The sequence below is a fragment of the Pristiophorus japonicus genome, chromosome 5, assembly GCF_044704955.1.
Source record: "Pristiophorus japonicus isolate sPriJap1 chromosome 5, sPriJap1.hap1, whole genome shotgun sequence".
Lineage (NCBI taxonomy): Eukaryota > Metazoa > Chordata > Chondrichthyes > Pristiophoridae > Pristiophorus > Pristiophorus japonicus.
In genome coordinates this window covers 152,317,702-152,339,065 of record NC_091981.1, presented here as the reverse complement: position 1 = coordinate 152,339,065, position 21,364 = coordinate 152,317,702, and the positions used below count along the sequence as shown (strand labels likewise).

General features: G+C 44.7%; 1 protein-coding gene across 2 annotated transcripts in view; it reads right to left on the bottom strand.

The window, feature by feature from the left end:
* LOC139264479 (thrombospondin type-1 domain-containing protein 7A-like) overlaps positions 1 to 21,364 on the bottom strand; it is a 757,124-nt gene that overhangs the window by 119,561 nt on the left and 616,199 nt on the right. For both annotated transcript variants that reach the window (XM_070881020.1, XM_070881021.1), the window contains 2 exons: positions 13,684 to 13,799; positions 8,702 to 8,834 (listed from right to left, as the gene is read on the bottom strand). In XM_070881020.1, the coding sequence (XP_070737121.1) occupies positions 8,702 to 8,834; positions 13,684 to 13,799 (249 nt within the window). The remainder of the gene's footprint in view (positions 1 to 8,701; positions 8,835 to 13,683; positions 13,800 to 21,364) is intronic.

Below are 21,364 nucleotides of genomic sequence, written 5' to 3'. Positions count from 1 at the left end.
GCCAGTTCATTGGATATATTCAAGAGGGAGTTAGATCTGGCCCTTACAGCTGAGGGGATCAAGGGGTATGGAGAGAAAGCAGGAAAGGGGTACTGAGGAAATGATCAGCCATGATCTTATTGAATGGCGGTGCAGGCTCAAAAGGGCCAAATAGCCTACTCCTGCACCTATTTTCTATGTTTCTATATTTCGAATGTCTTTCTTTCTCACTGGAATATATCTTTGCTGAGAGTTATGAAATATCTCCTTAAATGTCTGCCACTGTTTATCTACTGTCTTGCCCTTTAATCTATTTTCCCAGTCCACTTTAGCCAACTCAGTCTTCATACCTTTATAATTGCCTTTATTTAACTTCAGGACATGAGTTTGATTCCCAAGTTTCTCACCCTCAAATTGAATTTGAAATTCTAACATGCTATGATCACTCTTCCCTAGAGGATCGTTTACGATGAGATTAATTAATCCTATCTCATTACATATTACCTGATCTAAAATAGTCTGCTCCCTGGTAAGGCCTGCTTTTACCAGTGTAAGAGTTTAAAAAATAGAAAAATAAAACTTTAGCACTGATTTATACATTAAAAACCCTGTCCAATAAAGTAAGTTTATTTTTAGTTCTGTTAAAGCATAATTTGTTTTCCCCAGAAAAAATATTTTTGTTTAAAATATTTAATTAAATGGAATTTTAATTCATTTAAATATGTAAGTTTTTTATTTATTTAATGAGTTTGTGAATTTTTTTTGGTAATCCCCATTCATACTTTATGGGAGTTCTATTCAAAGGGAATCACAAAAATTATGAATGGGTATCCCCTTCTTTTATTGATTGGGCAAGCCCACGTGCTCCCAGGGAAGCTTGCGAACTGCATGTGCCCCGGAATACGTGGCTTCATGGGTACCCGGAGAGGGCCAGGAGCGTGAATCTACGAACCTCCCGGAACACCAGATAAATTCAGATATTTTTTTGATGTCGGAGGCACCGCAAATTTTCCCTCCTTATCTCCCCTCTGGGTTTTTTTTTGCCAATTACCTTAAATTTGTGTCCACTGGTAACCAATCCCCAGGCAGTAGAAATAATTTCTCCCTGTGCACTCTATTAAAACCCATCATAATTTTGAACAGCTCTATCAAATCTCTTTTTAAACTTCTCTGCTTTACTGAGATCAACCCCAGTTTCTCTAGTCTCTGCACATAACTGAAGTCCCCTCAACCCTGGTGTCATTCTAGTCAATCTTTTCTGCACCCTCTCTAAGGCCTTGATATCCTTCCTAAAGTGCAGTGCCCAGGATTAAACAAAATACTCCAGCTGAGGCATAACCAATGAATTTTAAAGGTTTAGCATAACTTCTTTCCTTTTGTACTCTATACCTCTATTTATAAAGCTAAAGATCCTGTATGTTTTTAAATAGCATTTCTTTTAACTTGTACTGCCAATTTCAAAGACTTATGTATGTAACTAGGGGCTAGAACCTTCACTTTTGTGCTTATCGCCCAAAAATGGGTGTTATTTCCGGCGTGGGCATTAAAAAAGGGTTTTCTGATCGCCGGCTTCTCGCCCATTTTCAAAACACCTAGTTTCCATTTTTGAAATTGGGTGCTACCGCGAGCGATATCAAATGGGCGGTAGCGTAACATTTTTTTGACCTTCTGCCGTAAAGCGTGGCCGTCCTTAGCAATGGCATGGCAACGCTCGATTCCCGCGATTCAGGAGGTCAGGGGTCATCATTACATGTGCAGAAGAGGAGACAGAGAGAGAGGGAGCTCAGAGGCACTGAAAGCATGTGTGGCTGTGGTGTGTGCTGGTCTGGCTGTTGTGGGAGACATGACGGAGATTCACCAGCAGCAAAAAGCCTACTAAGCACCAAGAACATAGTTGGCACTGAGTTTTTGTCCAACAAATAAGATATAACATGGAAGGGATGGAGGAGGCCCTGGAGCTGCTAGCCAGGAACACTGGTGGCAGAGGGCTCGCAGTGGTCCTGGAACACCCCAAGGTGCCGCACCCCCATTGCCAACCACACGAGAGGCAGCAGCAACATCTTGCTTCTGGCTCGGAGCACGTTCCCACCTCGGGACTGTCCTCTCCCGTATCCATCCAAGCAGCGCTTCGGCCGTCATCCCCCACCCCCCGTCCCTAATGAAGCATTGCCTGAGGACCTCCTCGGCCAGGCAGCTCAGAATCAGGAGGGGAAGGGGAAGGGGTAGAGGTGGGGAGGAGAAGCAGAGGTGCAGAGTTGGGGGGGGGGGGGCGGAAAAGGTTGGTTTGAACAGAAATACTGATGATTTCAGACTATATTAACAAAACCTTGTAGCACATTGGCTTAGTTGGCTGCACCATTACACGCTGGTGATTCCTTATCAAAAGGTATAATCACACTTAACTTCAATGAACTTAAACTTTAACTGTCACCAAGGTGATGCCCACCTTTGATGTATGACCTGCGCACCCAGCAGTGTGTCATCCTTATAAATAACACCAACGTTCTTTCAGGCAAAGCGATCATTTATGAGCTCCTGACGTAAGACTCTTGCAGCTATCATGCCACCATGGGCCTTTTCATGCGGTCTACGGGGGGGGTGGGGGGGCGGGGAGGGGGGCATGGCTTCAGCGTCAGCCTGATTGTCTGAGCTGATGTCAGTGTCCGCCTCCTTGTCCTCCTCATCCTCTCTCTGGTGAGGTGGACTGTCAGACACGTCAGGCAATTCTTGTCTTCTGGGACTGGACAGGTTAGATGCAGGAAGAATGTTCCCAATGTTGGGGAAGTCCAGAATCAGGGGACATAATCTAAGGATAAGGGGTAAGCCATTTAGGACTGAGATCAGGAGAAACTTCTTCACTCAGAAAGTTGTTAACCTGTGGAATTCCCTACCGCAGAAAGTTGTTGATACCAGTTCATTGGATATATTCAAGAGGGAGTTAGATATGGCCCTTACGGCTAAAGGGATCAGGGGGTATGGAGAGAAAGCGGGAAAAGGGTACTGAGGTGAATGATCAGCCATGATCTTATTGAATGGTGGTGCAGGCTCAAAGGGCCGAATGGCGTACTCCTGCACCTATTTTCTATGTTGCTATGTTTGACCCTCCTGATAGCCAAGTTGTGTAGCATGGAGCACACCACCACGAATTGAGCTATATCTTGGAGCTCGTCTCCTGAGTGGTCCAGGCATCTAAAGCGCTGCTTCAGCACTCCAGTGGTTTTCTCCACGATATTGCGAGTTGTTCTGTAGCTCTCTTTGTAGCGCCTCTCGGCATTGGTGTGGGTGTCACGCAGGGGAGTGATCAGCCAGGTGGTGAGGCCATATCCTTTGTTACTAAGCATCCAGCATTGACCTTGTGGCTCATTGTTAAACAAGTCAGATACAGTGCTCTCATGCAGGATGTGAGCATCATGGATGCTGCCCGGAAATTGAGCATTCACTGCCAGTATAATTTGCTGGTGGTCGACAACCAGTTGGACATTCAGGGAATGGAATCCCTTGCGGGTCCTGAAAACCTCTGCATCCTGAAAAGGAATGTCCCGACGAAGACAACTCTTCAATTCCAATCGGTCACAGTATGGTTTTACAGATGTTCACATCAACTCCAACGACCTGCAGAGTACATACGAACTCCACCGAGGTTGAAACACAGCAGCCTTTTAAAGGACACGATATGTGCTGTAGAACATGGCGTCCATAATGCTGTGATTCGTTCTGGTTAGTTCCACTTTTAGTGGGCGTTTTTTTGGGCAACCAATATTGTGGGCGATATGTATGCAAGGTGGCGAAATTGACGATGGGCGATCTCCATGGCCGCTACTTTGGGTAAATATGCTCTTTACGACAAAAACAGTGGGTGGGCATTAATATTGAATCTCGGTGTTAATTCCATACGGAAAGTAACGCTGGCCGATATTATGGGCATTGAATTCGCCCATTCTGCTAATTCCACCTCAAAAAAGTGGGCGGACGATAACATTTTTTCTCGGCATTAAGCACATGGGAAAAGTAACGCTCGGTGATAAGTTTCCGAAAAATGCCTGCCAGTTTCCATTTTGTGCCATAATGGACGCTAAATGGGCGTTATAAGTCATTTCAGCGTAAAATGGCCGTTAATTGGGCATTAAGCAGGCAAAAAAAGTGGAGGTTCGAGCCCTACGTCTCTCTGTTCCTGCACCCTCCTTAAAATAGTACCATTTGTGATCATTTACAAACTAAAGCAACTAATATATTTATTTACATTGAATTAATAATATGAACACAGATTTGTACAATATATAAACTTGCATACAATAAGGTCTGTAATGAGTCTATTGGTGTAGTGAGTCCTGCTGGACTGCTGCAGGTGATGGGTTCTGCTTCGTAGTCAACCGCAGTGTCGGTTGCCACAGGTGTGTATGTTGGGGGGGGTCAAAGAAGGTAGGGTCCAATGTGGGTTGCTCTGGGTCGTCTGTGAGTCTGAGTTTGATTTAGTCCAAGTGTTTCCGGTGAATGAGTCCATTTGAAAGTTTGACCTGAAACACCCTAAACCCCTCTTTGGCCACAACAGTGCCGGGAAGTCACTTGGGACCTTGTCCATAGTTCAACACAAATACAGGATCATTGATTTCAATTTCGCGTGGCACATTTGCGCTATCATGATATATACTTTGTTGAAGCCGCCTGCTCTCTACCTGTTCATGTAGATCAGGGTGGACTAACGAGAGCCTTGTCTTAAGTGCCCTTTTCATGAGTAATTCAGCGGGTGGAATCCCAGTGAGCACGTGGGGTCTCGTGCAGTAGCTAAGCAGGACTCAGGATAGGCGAGTATGCAGTGAGCCTTCAGTTACCCTCTTCAAGCCATGCTTGATGGTTTGCACTGCTCTCTTTGCCCGACCATTGGATGCTGGTTTGAACGGGGCATATGTAACATGTTTGATCCCATTACATGTCATGAACTCTTTGAACTTGGCACTGGTGAAACATGGCCCATTGTCGCTCACAAAGACATCAGGCAGACCGTGCGTGGCAAACATGGCCCGCAGGCTTTCAGTGATGGCAGTGGATGTGCTTGCTGACATTATCTCACATTCAATCCATTTGGAGTACGCATCTACAACCACTAGGAACATTTTACCCAAAAACGGGCCTGCATAGTCGACATGGACCCTGGAGGGTCAAGACCATAAACTTAGTGGCGCTTCCCTGGGTGCATTACTTAACTGCGAATATGTGTTACATTTGTGCATGCAGGACTCTAAGTCTGCATCAATACCGGGCCATCACACTTGGGATCTGGCTATCGCTTTCATCATCACAATGCCTGGGTGAGTACTGTGGAGATCACTGATGAAAGTGTTCCTGCCCTTCTTGGGGACCACTACACGATTACCCCACAGAAGGAAGTCTGCCTGTATAGACATTTCATCTTTGCGCTGCTGGTACGGCTTTATCTCTTCCTGCATTTCCAATGGGACACTGGACCAGCTCCCATGAAGCACACAATTTTTTACTAGAGACAGTAAGGGGTCCTGGCTCGTCCAGGTTCTAATCTGTCGGGCTGTGACGGGTGATTGCTCACTCTTGAATGCTTCCATTACCATGACTAAATCTGCGGGCTGTGCCATTTCCATCCCTGTGCTGGGCAATGGCAGCTTACTGAGAGTATCAGCACAGTTTTCTGTGCCTGGCCTGTGGAGGATGGCGTAGTTGTATGCAGACATCATGAGCACCCATCTCTGGATGTGGGCCGATGTATTCGTAGTTATCCACTTACTTTTGGAAAAAAGGGATGTCATTGGCTTATGGTCAGTTTCCAATTCAAATTTGAGTCCAAACAGATATTGATGCATTTTCTTTACCCCATAAACACACGCTAACGCTTCTTTTTCAATCATGCTGTTGGCTCTCTCAGCCTTAGACAGACTCTTGGATGCATAAGCAACCAGTTGCAATTTCCCAGATTCATTAGCTTGTTGCAATACACACCTGACCCTATACGACGATGCATCACATACTAGTACCAAACGCTTTAATAGATCATACAACACAAGCAATTTGTTTGAGCATAACAATTTTCTAGCTTTTACAAAGGCATTTTCTTGGCTCTTGCCCCATACCCATTCGTCTCCTCTACGCAGTAAGGCGTGTAGTGGTTCTAACAGTGTGCTGAGACCCAGTAAGAAGTTACCAAAGTAGTTCAGGAGTCCTAGAAACGACCGCAGCTCCATCACGTTCTGTGGCCTCGGTGCATTCTCGATTGCCTCTGTCTTCGAATCGGTGGACCTGATGCCATCCGCCGCGATTCTTCTCCCCAGGAACTCCACTTCAGGCACCAGGAAAACGCTGAGCCCCACTAAGAACCACCTCCCGGTTCTGCAGAATCTCGACTGTGGTCCTGACCTGTAACCAAGATGTTGTCCTGGAAGACCACCGTGCGTGGGACCGACTTCAGTAAGGTTTCCATGTTTTTCTGGAATATCGCCGTGGCTGATCGAATCCCAAATGGGCATCTGTTGTAAATGAAGAGACCTTTGTGCGTGTTGATGCAGGTGAGGCCCTTCGATGATTCCTCCAGCTCCTGCGTCAGGTATGCCGAGGTCAAGTCCAGCTTCGTGAACGTCTTTCCTCCCGCCAGCGTTGCAAAAAGGTCGTCTGCCTTTGGTAGTGGGTATTGATCCTGCAGGGAGAAACGATTGATAGTTACTTTGTAATCACCACAGATTCTGACGGTGCCATCTCCCTTGAGGACTGGGACAATTGGACTGGCCCACTCGTTGAATTCGATCGGTGTAATGAAGCTCACCAGTTGCAGCCGGTCCAGCCCGATCTCCACCCTTTCTCTCATCATGTACAGTACTGCTCTCGCCTTGTGATGGATGGGTCGCGCTCCCGGAATCAAATGGATCTGCACCTTTGCTCCTTGGAACTTTCCGATGCCTGGTTCGAACAGCGAGGGGAACTTGTTTAAGACCTGGGCACACGAAGTGTCATCAACGGAAGAGAGCACTCGGACGTCGTCCCAGTTCCAGCGAATCTTTCCCAGCCAGCTCCTGCCGAGCAGTGTGGGACCATCGCCCGGTACCACCTAAAGTGGTAGCTTGTGCACCGCTCCATCGTAGGAAACCTTTACAGTGGCACTGCTGATTATGGGAATCAGATCCTTTGTGTAAGTTCTCAGTTTAGTGCAAATGGGAGTCAGGACTGGCCTTGCTGCACAACAATTTATCGAAAGTCTTTTTGCTCATAATGGACTGGCTCATGCCCGTGTCCGGCTCCATTGACACCAGGAGTCCATTTAATTCAACCTTCAGCAATACCGGTGGACACTTTGTGGTAAATATGTGCATCTCAGACCTCCTCGGTTTGAGGCTCTGGTTTGTCGTGATCCACCGTGGATCTGTCCTCCTCTGCAACATGGTGGTTTGCAGGATTAGCAGGGTTTGCAGCTCGCCTGCACATACGTTGGAGGTGTCCCAATGTTCCATAGCCCTTGCAAATGTACCCTTTGAAGCGGCATGAATGGAAACGATGATCACCCCCGCAGCGCCAATAAGGTGTTAATGGCCTTGCATTCATCACCCTTGATGCTGGATTCTGAGACATCTGCAGACGTGCAGCTGCAGGCATGTGGGGCCTGCCCTGTATGTTGCGATTTGAAAACAACATCACTTTTTTCACAGTACTTATAGCAGCACTCATGTGCTGAGAGATTTGCTTAGTATTGTCACTGGTGGCAATGAACGCCTGGGCTGTCGCTATGGCTTTACTCAAGGTTGGGGTCTCGACAGTCAAAAGTTTGTGAAGTATCACTTCATGGCCAATGCCAAGTACAAAGAAGTCCCTGAGCATCTGCTCCAAATGACCTTCAAATTCGCAATGTCCTGCAAGGCATCTCAGCTCAGTGACATAACTCGCCACTTCCTGACCTTCAGACCTTTTATAGGTGTAGAACCGGTACCTCGCCAACAGAACGCTTTCCTTCGGGTTCAGATGCTCCCGGACCAGTGTGCACAAATTATCATGCAATTTCTCTGTGGGTTTCACTGGAGCAAGCAGATTTTTCATGAGGCCATACATTGGTGCCCTGCAGACGGTGAGGAGAATCGCCCTTCGTTTGGCAACGTTCGCTTCTCCTTCCAGCTCATTGGCCACGAAGTATTGGTCGAGTCACTCCACAAAGGTTTCCCAATCATCTCTCTCCGAAAATTTCTCCAGGATGCCCAATGTTCTCTGCATCATTGGGTTCTTCATCTGTATCTCGTCGCCAGTTGTTAAGTATGAATGAAAAGGAGTCTGACTGGATACTGTGAGTTCGAAGTAAAGTGTGACCTTAGTCTTTTATTGCAGGTTTCCAGAGTGCCTCTCCAGCCTGTGAGGCCTCCTTAAGTACCTGTGCTCCCAAGGGATTGTGGGATCCCTTGGGACTCCAGCGGATGAGCCCTCTCATGGCTACACAAGGTATTTACAGGTTTACATATACAACACTAACTCTGTACTTTATCATACAGGTAACTGATACATTTGCCCCGATATTTAGAGTGAGGCAGGGAGGGGAATAGTGGGTGCGCGGAGTGAGGGGAATTCTGGATGGGAAACATATCTTTTTATGTAGTGAATGGGAAAGTTTGGAACATGTATAAAATGTTAACTGTTTAAAGAAAACTACATAGAAATTTGTATAAATTGGGCAAAATGCGAGTCTGATCTGATTAGATTGTATTCACCTGATGGACATTTTTACCTGTAATTACTGCAGACTCGAGGGCTCTCACAGTCCTTCTCCTCGAAGAGCGTGTCAGGGCAATCATGCCCTCCATTTGATGGCAATTGAATGATGACACGATGCCGGGATTGTTTTGTTATAGTATTATCTCCTGAAAGTAATGAAATATTACAATGGTTAATAAACAAGACTTGGATTGTATGCACTATAAGAAGTTACGAGACACTTACATGCACTTATTTTCCATGTACATTTTAGGAATTAGCACTGCCAATGCAGAGCTTTGTTCAACAGGAACACATATGAAGGGTTTTGATCGAGTAGGTAAGGAAAAACTGCTTCGACTGACAGAGGAGTGTCAGCAACCAGAGGGCACAGATTTAAGATGCTTGGCAAATGAATCATGGGTGAGAGGTGGAGAATTTATTTGATGCAGCAAGTTGTTATGAACTGGAATGCACTGCCTGAAAGGATGGTGGAAGCAGATTTAATAGTAACTTTCAGAAGGGAATTGGCTATATGCACTTGAAAAGGAAAAAAAATGCAGGGCTCTGGGGAGTGGGACAAGGTTCTGGCTTCTCGTTGCTAGCAGGGACTAGCACTCTCAAAGAGCCGACATACTCACAATGAGCCAAATGGCCGTTTTCTGTTTTGTATTATGCTCATTAAATGAAGAAAAATAGCAACATTTTGAACCAGTTTGGATAATTAAGATAGCCTGTGTCTTTAATAGAAAATACAATGCATGTGTAATAGGAAAAAAAAAATTATTCTGAAATCCAGTGATCCCAGTGGGGAGCAGCACTTATGGGAGTGTATCTTAGGAAATGGTGAGATTGTAGCTCTTGATCTTAGTCTACAATTTAATAATTTTAATGGATGGAAAATCATGGCTGCATGCCCATGGTTTCCCTAGAGGCACTCCTTGCAAGCATCGGATCATGGAATGACCATTAATATTACTTTATTCTTTTGATCCCATGGCAAGAATAGGTCCAAAGAATTGGTGTAGTTCAATCCATCTTGGATTTTTGGGGGTAAATTTTATTGCCAGTGTGGGGTCTTCCCTGAAGGGAAAGTGGGTTCAAAACCGAGGTTCAGAGCTCACTGTGCTTGATTCATGGCATTCCCAATTTCCCTGATAGATATTTTAATGAAAAGAATATTCAAGCACGCTGCAAATCATGTGCATTGACCTCAGTGCTTGAATCTTTGACCTATGTTCCATCGATCAAGATTGTGCTGGGAGCCTCACCCCACGCAGTGTACCCCATAGTGTCAGTAGCTGGAAAGGAGGAACATGTGTGTGTGTATTTATGTATATATTTACAGAGGTAGATTTTTGGCTTCACCAGTTGGGTGCTGATCAGGTGGAGCTGATGACCACCTCTCTATGCAATTTTACTGATTGATTTCAAATGAGATGACAATGAAATGAAAACCAGGTGGGTACAATCACATGATCCACTCAGCCAGATTACCAGGGAGGCAGTAGACAAAAATCTGCCCTGGGAAGTGGAAATTGATTATGGTCCACTTTTGAGTGCATGACCAGTGGCGCACCGACCAATGTTCCCCATAATTTTGGGGGGCCTGCATGGTGCCTTTAATGATATGCTCGGTCCATTCAAAAGTCCGCGCATCTGCGTTTTTTACAATTTAAAAGCAGGCTCACTGGCTGCGCGGGACCCATGAAGTGCTGCACGTCCTTGCAGCTTAAAGGGAATACTGGTGCTGACAGCACGCACCCCAATCAGGAGGCTTAGAGACACCCCACGATTTGCTTATTTTGGGCGCGTTGACAGCGCCTATGTTACCCTTACCCCCAGGCAGCTCGGCCTTTTCCAAAGGTGAATGCATGACCAGGAGAGGGGGAATGGAGCAGGAATAGGGTGGGGATGGTGGGGAAATCATGAGTGCTGTAGAGTCAGGGAGCACTCCTTAGCAGCACGTTCTAATTTATTTTTTAAAACATAAACCTACATTTCATTGGGGGCTGCTGAAGAATCCTAAGCAGAGTATGCCTGGCATCTGCTTCACTGAATGCCAACCAACCTAAGGGGCCTAATGCCTATTTTAGGTCGTCACCAGGGATGCCAGAAAAATGGCCCACCCAATTTCGAGTCAGATGTTTTTCAGGCGTCCTTTGGGTGCACAATGTTGGACTCCAGAATAGGCTCATGTTGCGCCTTGTTTACACTCGTAAAGAAGGTACAATGAGGTCCGATTACTACCCCATTATTGCCAGAATCAAAATTGTTGAATCATTTTCAGACAGACACAAGGTAAAGGCATTGGGAAACATGAAAGGGAAAAAGCAGAAGAAATGTATGAAAGAGCCAAAGAACCAAAGACAAATAAGGTGTAGAACTGCAAATTATGGGGGGAAAATTGCAGTCAGAGGCTTCCTTCGGGCGAACGCTTCCGAACCGAAAAAGATCTATGGAAATACGCCATGATCCCAGAGGAACGTAGGATTTTGGTTGGAGGCCTCCATTAGCTGCGCAGCATATGGGAACATGTCTTCCAGATACATATTCGTATCCTGGAATCACGTGGGCCTGGACCACCAATCACAATGTAGTATTCTCATTGATAATAATGGGAGCTCTGTTTTTACGAGCTCCCATTGCTATCAATGAGAATACCTCCCAAAAACAAGAAACACAACACAATAAATTTAAAAAAAAGCTCACATTTAAAATGAATTGAAATTAAATGTAATTAAATGTTTTAGAAAAAAATGGTTTTTTAAATTATTTTTTAATGTGTTTTAATAGGGTTAAAAATAAACTTATCTTAATGGACAGGGTTTTTAATATAAAATGAGTGATTAAATGTAATGTTTCTATGTTTTAAAACTCTTATGCTGGTAAAAGTAGGTTATGCGCCTGCTTTTGTCAGGCGTAAGACTTTGAAGGACATTTGCTGGGTAAGAGTTGGGCAAATAGCCTAATCTCTGCCCTGCAGATGTCCTTCCTGCGGGGATGCGTTGGATCTGTCAAAAGAAAGTTTGCGGATCAGAAAAGCCGGTTCTCGACACATGCACATTGCGCGACACGAAAACCGGCATTTGCAAGGCCACAATTTTCGGCCAAAAAAATAGGCTATTTAGGTCATACTTGTTTAAAATGAACAGAAAGGAATTAGCAGTTGTAGGATCGGTGGCACGAGTTTAAAGTTTCAGCTGCTTTGAATAGGATAAAGAAGTGAATCCAGTTCTTTAAAATGGGCATATTTAATCATGCTGCCATCATATGAAAAGATGATTTGGTTGCTGAAGCCCATCATGTATAAGGTGGAAAGGGTCTGTGACTCATTGGGTGCCAGCTTTAAAATTTAAAAAATGTAGCACAATGCTCTAATGAGAAATGATAAGTGCAGTCTAATGTTACGATGAAAGCGTGCTTTCTGCATGCTTCATTTGGAGAATAAAAAGTCAATCACCCATACAAGAACAAATTATAGAAAGACTAGCCATATGAGATAAATGAACTTCAAAGGATACAGCTCAGAGCACACAAAGGAAAAATCAAGAGAATGATTTAAGGTTTGAAATGCTTTTACATTTGTACAATACATTGAAGACATTTTTTAAATCAAAGCAGTTCTGAAAAATAAAAGCTCAAAATCATAATTCCAAATAAATAAAGAAGGCAGGCCATTAATTTGTTACTTGTATATTTTTATATATAGAAATAAATAAATATATATATATATTTATTTAATATATTATACTTAATGTCTTCCCTCTGTACTAACTGGAACACTAACCCTAACCCTAAATGACTGAGTTTTATATATTTACAAATTTCTGCTCCTGACATGGAGCTTCGCCCACCTGGAGCCCGCATTGGAAATTTAGACAAGGAAGTCAGAGGGTCGATTCATTTCAATGGGCAGCAAATCCTACAGCCTGTTGATCTTTGTGCTTCTGATGGACTCCACAACAAAAACACAAATTCATAAAATGTAACTTTTTGCAGCCAGCAAAAAGAGGAAATATTCCTCCCATCTGCATGTGTTGCTTTCAAGCCATGGTGCCAGTGACAAAAGAATGGTCTACACAGGGAATAGAACCCCTTTCTTCTATAGACACAATGAAGACATCAACCATTCTCAACTCAGATACAGCACAGATTCGATGACAGTAAATCTGCCTTTCCAGTACATCAACAAATGAATTAAACCCAATCTTCATCAGTATACAACCCATAAGAACATAAAGATTAAGAGCAGGAGGAGGCCATATGGCCCCTTGAGCCTGCTTCACCATTCAATAAGATCATGGCTGATCTTCAAACCCAACTCAACTTTTCAGTCCGATCCCCATATCCCTTAATTACCACAGCTCGTTGACATGAGACCCAAGCCTTTTCATCACTCGGCCCTGATTTGAATACACCAGGCCCGACTCCTGCCTGATCCCATGTCAATGACATGAGGTAGGTGGGTGGGTGCAGGATGAGCATGACAGCGGGCTTCTGCTGAGGACCTGTAAGTGGTTTGGTGGGAGGCGGGCTGGGGGGAACGCAAGCAATCATGGCCAGGGAAGGGAGGCCTTACAGGATGCAGAATAGCACTCCTATCCCTTCCGGCCCACAAGGAACCTTTCTAAAAAAAATAAACTCATCTTCTCAGCCATCTTCTGGGCCTGCAGCTCCTTGGTGCTAGGTTTCCCTGGCCAAGCACGCATCAGGCGTCAACCTCATTAAGCCTAGTTAAAATGGCACCGGGGTCTGAATAATGTCATTAAACCCTGACAATTTCATTCCACACACTGCTAAAATGGTGTGGACAAAGGTAAGTGCCTCGCTGCCGATAATTTTACCCCTCGCATGTCCAATTCACATCGGGTGCAGGGGGTTAAAATCTGGGCTCTAGTTTATGAATTTACAGATTATGGAATTGGGGATCAAGAGCTTATGCTTCTTGTACCCCTTTTCAGTATGAAACCTGTGTATTTATACCTGTAATGTAACAAACATGTCAGTACTCACCTTCTTTACATGATAAACGACAAGGTGTCCAGTGACTATAAGATGTTACAATGCAGTCCTTTCTACATGGCAGGAGACAGGGTCTCACTGTGTCTGGTCGTAGACTTTCAGGGCACCTGAAGCAAAAAACACATTTTTATTAGATGTTCTTTAGAGGCAAGGTTACAATATTTTAAAATGGAATCAGTGAGTATATTGACCTGTATATTTTTCAGTTTCTTAATTAAAAAAACAAAATACAGACAATCATGGCTATTTCCAAAATACTTAAAAAAATATAATTCACAACATAGATTGATAAGATCTGTTGGTACAGATGTAAACAAGTAGAAGCCTATATCTTCCTACTACTTCTTACCACTCACCTTGAAAGTTCCTATCAGCGGATGTGATGTATTTGGATTTCAAGAAGGCATTCAATAAGGTGCCACATAAAAGGTTACTGCACAAGATAAAAGTTCACAGGGTTGGGGGTAATATATTAGCATGGATAGAGGATTGGCTAACGAACAGAAAACAGAGAGTTGGGATAGAAACATAGAAAATAGGTGCAGGAGTAGGCCATTCGGCCCTTCGAGCCTGCACCTCTATTCAATGAGTTCATGGCGGAACATGCAACTTCAGTACCCCATTCCTGCTTTCTCGCTATACCCCTTGGTCCCCCTAGTAGTAAGGACTACATCTAACTCCTCTCTGAAGGTGGTCCTCACTCTGTAACTGGGATTGCTCCCTCATCTCACCTGCGAGGCATTAGGCTCCTGGTCAGTAAAGCCGGCCCCAAGGTATCTGGTGGCAGGGAATTTGGGACATGCGCTAAACCCTGCAGGAAGGTCCGCCAGACCCGAAATGTGGGTGGACCAGGACTAGTTTCACTAGGCAATAACCTTCCTTCTGATGCCTTCACGACTGAAGTTCACCAGATGCCAATAAGCTGCAAGATGTGAAAGCAGGGTGGCGGAGGCACTGTGGATGCTGTCTACCTTGGCCTTAACTGGAGGGCGCATATTAAGTCCACCCAAACTGTCCAGGAAATTGGTATGATGAATACAGCTATAGCCTGAGGCCTTTGCGGGAGCCCAAGTAAAAACTAAAGCCCCCACGCTCCCCCCTCCCACCCACCCCCCCCATTCCCCCAAGTGAAGGGGCCTCCGGAACCCACAGTTTCAGACTCGCTCACGCTCATGTTAAATACACGAAAAAGCCTAAACGACTGGAGATTGTGGTCCGACTCAGACTCCCAGCTTGGCTTCTGAAGGGGGGATGGCTCCGGGAAGCTGCCTCGGGCTGAAGAGACAAGGAAGGCTGACAATGAGGCTCTGGGAACAGAGATGAGGGCCTCAGGATCAGCCTTCCCTGCCGGTAATTTTGGGTAATTTTCCAGTTGGCAAACAATAACTTGTGGGGTGCCGCAGGGATCGGTGCTGGGGCCTCAACTATTTATAATCTGTATTAATGATTTGGATGAAGGGACCAAGTGCAACATAGCCAAGTTTGTTGATGATACAAAGATGGGTGGAAAAACAAGTTGTGAGGAGGACACAAAAAATCTACAAAGGGATATAAACAAGCTCAGTGAGTGGGCAAAAATTTGGCAGATGGAGTATAATGTAGGAAAATGTGAGGTCATCCACTTTGGCAGAAAAAATAGAAAAGCAAATTATAATTTAAATGGAGAAAAATTGCAAAGTGCTGCAGTACAGGGGGACCTGGGGGTCTTTGTGCATGGAACCAGTGGATGTGGTGAACTTGGACTTTCAAAAGGCTTTTGACAAGGTCCCACACAAGAGTTTATTGTGCAAAATCAAAGCACATGGTATTGGGGGTAACGTGGATAGAGAACTGGTTGGCAGACAGGACGCAGAGAGTCGGGATAAACGGGGTCCTTTTCAGAATGGCAGGCAGTGACTAGTGGAGTGCCACAAGGCTCAGTGCTGGGACCCCAGCTCTTTACAATATACATTAATGATTTAGATGAAGGAACTGAGTGTAATATCTCCAAGTTTGCAGTTGACATTAAACTGGGTGGCGGTGTGAGCTGTCAAGAGGACACTAAAAGGCTGCAGGGTGACTTGGACAGGTTAGGTGAGTGGCCAATGCATAGCAGATGCAGTATAATGTGGATAAATGTGAGGTTATCCATTTTGGGGGCAAAAACACGAAGGCAGAATATTATCTGAATGGCGGCAGATTAGGAAAGGGGGAGGTGCAACGAGATCTGGGTGCCATGGTTCATCAGTCATTGAAAGTAAGCATGCAGGTACAGCAGGCAGGGAAGGCGGCAACTGGTATGTTGGCCTTCATAGCTAGGGGGTTTGAGTATAGAAGCAGGGAGGTCTTACTGCAGTTGTACAGGGCCTTGGTGAGATCTCACCTGGAATATTGTGTTCAGTTTTGGTCTCCTAATCTGAGGAAGGATTTTCTTACTATTGAGGTTGCAGCGAAGGTTCACCAGATTGATTCCCGGGATGGCTGGACTGACATATGAGGAGAGACTGGATCAACTGGGCCTTTATACACTGGAGTTTAGAAGGATGAGAGGGGATTTCATTGAAACATATAAGATTCCGACAGGACTGTACAGATTAGATGTGGGAAGAATGTTCCCGATGTTGGGGAAGTCCAGAACCAGGGGACACAGTCTTAGGATAAGGGGCAGGCCATTTAGGACTGAGATGAGGAGAAACTTCTTCACTCAGAGAGTTGTTAACCTGTGGAATTCCCTACCACCTCCTGAATCGCGGGAATCGAGCGTTGCCATGCCATTGCTAAGGACAGCCACACATTACGGCGGAAGGTCAAATAAATTTTACGTTACCGTCCATTTGATATCGCTTACGGTAACGTCCATTTTCAAAAACGTAAACTAGGTGTTTTGAGAATAGGCGAGAAGCCGGCGATCTGAAAATCCTTTTTTAACATCCATGCTGGAAATAACGCCCATTTCTGGGCGATAAGCACAAAAGTGGAGGTTCTAGCCCATGGTGTCTATTAAAGTAGGCCTTTTGTTTTCTACAGATTAGACTGTAACATTGATTTTTATTAATGCTTTGTTATTTAGCTTGAGCTATTGCTGTAATCGGACTCCAGATCAGTGTACAAGGTGATAGAAAGTTAACCACATGTGTCTGTGTTTACAAAAAGAGCTTTTTGCCATGCAAGATTGATTTGGGAGATAAGATAGCTCCTTCAAACAAGAGAAAACAGAACTCAATCACACAAATTCTTTGGATTCTATTAAGAGCTAGTGAAGGAAAGGTGGACATGCATTTCAAATGCAGCGCTTTGCTCATGTTACAAGCTCATTGTCATCCTGTCAGCTGAAGAGAAGGGGCTTCGACCTGCCTATAACTTGTTGTTCTATTCGATCAGACATTCTTATGGCCATGCCCTCCGAGAACCCTGTACATAGTGAAATGAAATGTATTATGAAGGTTCCTGCTAGTTCATTAATTAATTAGGCAGTTTATTGGACATTGTCTATCTAGAGTGCTTTAATTCAGCTATTTAAGTGAAAAACATTTGATGTGAAGCCTGCAAGAACTTGTCAGACCAAAACATGAAACTCCTGCCAGCAAACTCATTACTCAGCGCAGCAGCCCCGACCTGCGAGAACCATCAGCAGCAGGTCGGGGCCTTAAAGGAGGAGCAACGTGGAGCATACCACTTCAAGGTACAGCGTGTGCTGGTGCAGAAGAGCAATGGCTGTGAAGAGGGCAACTGGATTGGACGTCACCAAAATCCAGATCGCTGATTGGAGCATGGGCAGGAGCGGCGAGGTCGGGGTGAAGGAGCGACGAGGTCGCGGCAGAGGAGCAGCGAGAGATCGTGGAGTGATGTGGTTGGGGCCTAGAAGAGGCGAGGGCCTAGGGGCAGCATGGGACAGCCCATACTGTGATGTGTGTGCATTAGGTCCGTGCAGCAGAGCTAGTTTCCAGTCGTCTTGGATAATCCTTGCCACTGGACCAAGACTAAGCTTTGTCAAGCTCGTGTGGTGGCTGGTGTGTAACGGCCACCACACGTTAAAAAAATCCATACACAGACATCTTCCACCCTTCAACATGTAGTTCGGGACCAGGAATATTAGGGCTAGACTTTGCACTTTTTGGCTAAGGCCGAAAAAAATGGGCCTTGTTCCAGCGATGCGGGATCTATCGCCCGTGCTGATCGCCGGCTCAAGGCCCATTTTTTTTTTTGCGATTTTCCAATCGGCCTTACCCCAGCGATGTCAAATGGGTGATGTGATTTCTCAGCAATCTCACGATCGTCCAAAGAAAACAGAAGTGAATGAAAAAAAAAAGCTTCCCTAGCAACGCATTACTGCGCATGTGCAGGTTGATTTTCTTTCCAGGTTGATGCTCCTTCTTGCGTTTTGGGAGGTCAGGGGTCATCACACATGCTCAGAAGCTCTGTGAGGGTTGGGGGGAGAGAGAGAGAGAGAGAGAGAGAGGAGAAAGTATTTTGTGGTCTGAATAAACTCATATTAATCGACATGGAGGCATCACTTGAGAGGCGTAGGGCCAAGCCTTTCAGCGAGGAGGCCAATGAGGCCCTCGTGAATGTTAGCAGCACCAGGTGGGAGGATCTGACATGGGGTGGGCATGGGAAACCTCCACCCCGTGCATATCGGAGAATTTGGACAGAGATTGCCGAGGTGGTCATGTTGACATCTAATGAAACGCGCACACCGGACCAGTGCCGCAAACGTTGGAACAGCCTACTGGCAGCTGCGAGAGTAAGTTGAAATTTATAATGATCTAAATAGTAACTAGAATTTGCAATGTTATTTGGTTACATTTAAACATAACTAAATTATGAATAAATTTATGCAACCTCGCATAAAGTTGAATGTTGTAATGTGAAATATGCAACGTAATGCTAATTTGTAATAGAACATTTTAATCTGTCAATCTTAAATGTCTTCAATGTCTTAAATCCCCTGATCCATTTGCTTATGCCGTGCAATGTTATCGTATCATTTACAGAAGAAGATCTCGATCAATAATCGGGAGCAACGCAGGACGGGTGGGGGCTCTGCCATGATGCATAGTTGAGGTGCTAACGAGGAGCTCGCGGTGGCTTTGGTGGGGCCAGAAAGCCATTCGGTCACATCCCGTGGTGTGGCCGAACCCACCCTTGAGACATGTGAGTAATGAGAAATGTGCATTGTGCAATGTGTGAATCATTAGTAAACACTGAAAATATCGTAGTTACGCATGTAATGTTATGCAATTAAAATGTAATTTGATGTTATGCAATTACAATGTAATGTTATGCAATTATAATATAATCTGATATATAATGGTGATGTACTATAGATGTTCGAATGAGGTCATGTTAAAGCTTGTGATCACCTGTGCATATGGGGTAATGGAAAGCATTGCAATGTTTTGGCTTCAAGAAAAATTGTAATGCAATGATTTGAATAGTTAATCATTGTTTATCAAATTAAAGGTCAAGTGGTCGTCGAGTCAGTGGAGTCCACTACCACTGAACTGTCTCCAACATCGCAGGAGGCAGAGGAAGAAGAGGAGCCACTGCAGACTCCTGCTGCTGTGCTTTAGCAGGAGGAGGAGGAGGAGACGGAGATGGAAGAAGAGGAGATATTTTTTGCGGGGGGGGGGTGGAACAACCTGCGGCCATCTCAGTTGAGATGGAAAAAGCACCGGGACCAAGCGGTGTGCAGGTGGCGACGCCAAAGCACGTCATATTACAAACGCCGACCCCACGGAGGTCCGGTCAGCATGGTGAGCAATCGCCTGCCTTGGAGGGCCAGACAGAGAGCTTGATTTCCCTGTGCAGGGAGACGGTCGTGACTGGTCGTGACCTTATCCAGGGGTTTGAGGGATTCTCTGCGAAATGGAGCCAGTTTCCAGCATCCTGGAGCGAGTTCTGCCAGAACTTCTCCAACTGGTCTTCTGAGCAGTCACAGACTGCAAGAGAGATCTTGGAGGCTATTCGGCAGCAGACAGCCGCAACCAATGCCCTACGGCATGCGTTGCTGGCTGGACACGGCGCTGCACCCCAAGGTGTCGTGTCTGCTCGCAGCGAAACTCCGAGCACGCAAGCGAGTACCGAGGGCACGGTTCCTCCGGACTCGGAAGTAGAGCCTCAGGCTTCCGCTTCCTCTCCGTCACCTCCATCACGGCAGGAAGTCTTGAGATCCCACTCTGCACGACGTCTTGGTGTCGGTCTGCGTAGACCAAAATGGGCGGGTGGGGTGCAAACAGGGGGTGGGGCAGGATCTGGAAGAAAACGTGGCCACAGGTAGGGAGGGGGGAGTCATTCTCTACAGTTCACTTGTTTTAAAATGTTCACTTGCTGTTATCAATTTATTATACTCTTGTTATTGTTATTGTTATTGTTACTAAATTGGCCAATTGCTTTCAATAGTTAAATGTTCATTTGTTCACTTGTTATCATTACTTAACTGTTCACTTTCCATTCTTTCTGAAATGGTCACTTGTTATCGTTACTGAAATGGTAACTTGTTAGCATGACTTAAATGGTCACTTATTATCATGACTGAAATGGTCACTTGTTGTCATGACTGAAATGGTCACTTAGCATGACTGAAATGGTCACTTATTGTCATGACTGAAATGGTCACTTGTTGTCATGACTGAAATGGTCACTTGTTATCATTACTTAAATGGTCACTTGTTCTTTAAAATATTCAATTTATTATTCTTCTAACGTTTTGGGGATTTTGAGGGAAGGGTGGGTTGGTGCGGGGGTGGGGGGTTGAAGGGAGGGTGTTGTTCATTAGTTCTTAAAACAAATTTATGTTTGTTAATAAAAAAAAAATTTCTACAACTTTTGTACCTTCTCTCTTATTTAAATAAGTTTTACAACATACAGTTCTTCATGCAGATTTGTTTGTTTATTCTGTTTCACCACGGAATATCATTAAATAACTTCAGTGCGTAAAAACTGTTTAATAAATAATTCCAATATATAATGAGATCTATTTAGCATAAATAAGGTGATAATATCTATTTATTTTCCCTGTCCCAAATTTCTGAGTACAATTTGCATCAATTTTATTCTCGAAACAACTCAGAACAATTCTCCACCCTTCCTCAGAGGCTAAAAATGGCGTCCGTCATACCAATTTCCCTCTCTAAGGCCCTGAAAAAGCAACTATTTTTGAGCAGTGTTTTGGGCCTTGCATTGGCCCAGCGAAGTGCACGCTAAGTGCTGAAACTTGGGATGGGCGATCATTTGGGCGATCATCTCAGCGATCAAAGTGGAAACTTGGGGGCCTATTTTTCCGGCGATATTCTGGGCATAGTTTCCACTTTTTGCTCAAAATGGGCGATAGAGGTCCATTTTGAGCCATAGATGGGCGATGTGAAGTGGAGAGTCTAGCCCTGTGGTCTTCATTGAAACACCTGTGAACTCATCCCTTTTTGGTGTGGAAGCAAGTCATCCTCAATACGAGGGACCACCTATGATGATGATGATAGTTTAAATCATAAACATAACGAATAGATATTTTCAGTTAAAAAAATCATGTTTATTTTGGAGATATTTTGTACTATCTTTCACTGTATTCAGTCAATAAATTTAGACTGACTACCTCGGTAAGGTAATCATAAAATGGCAAAATTATTGCACTAATAATATTTGTCGTTCAGAGAGCGAGGGCTTATTTCTGCAAGTGTAATTTATGTTAGGAGCT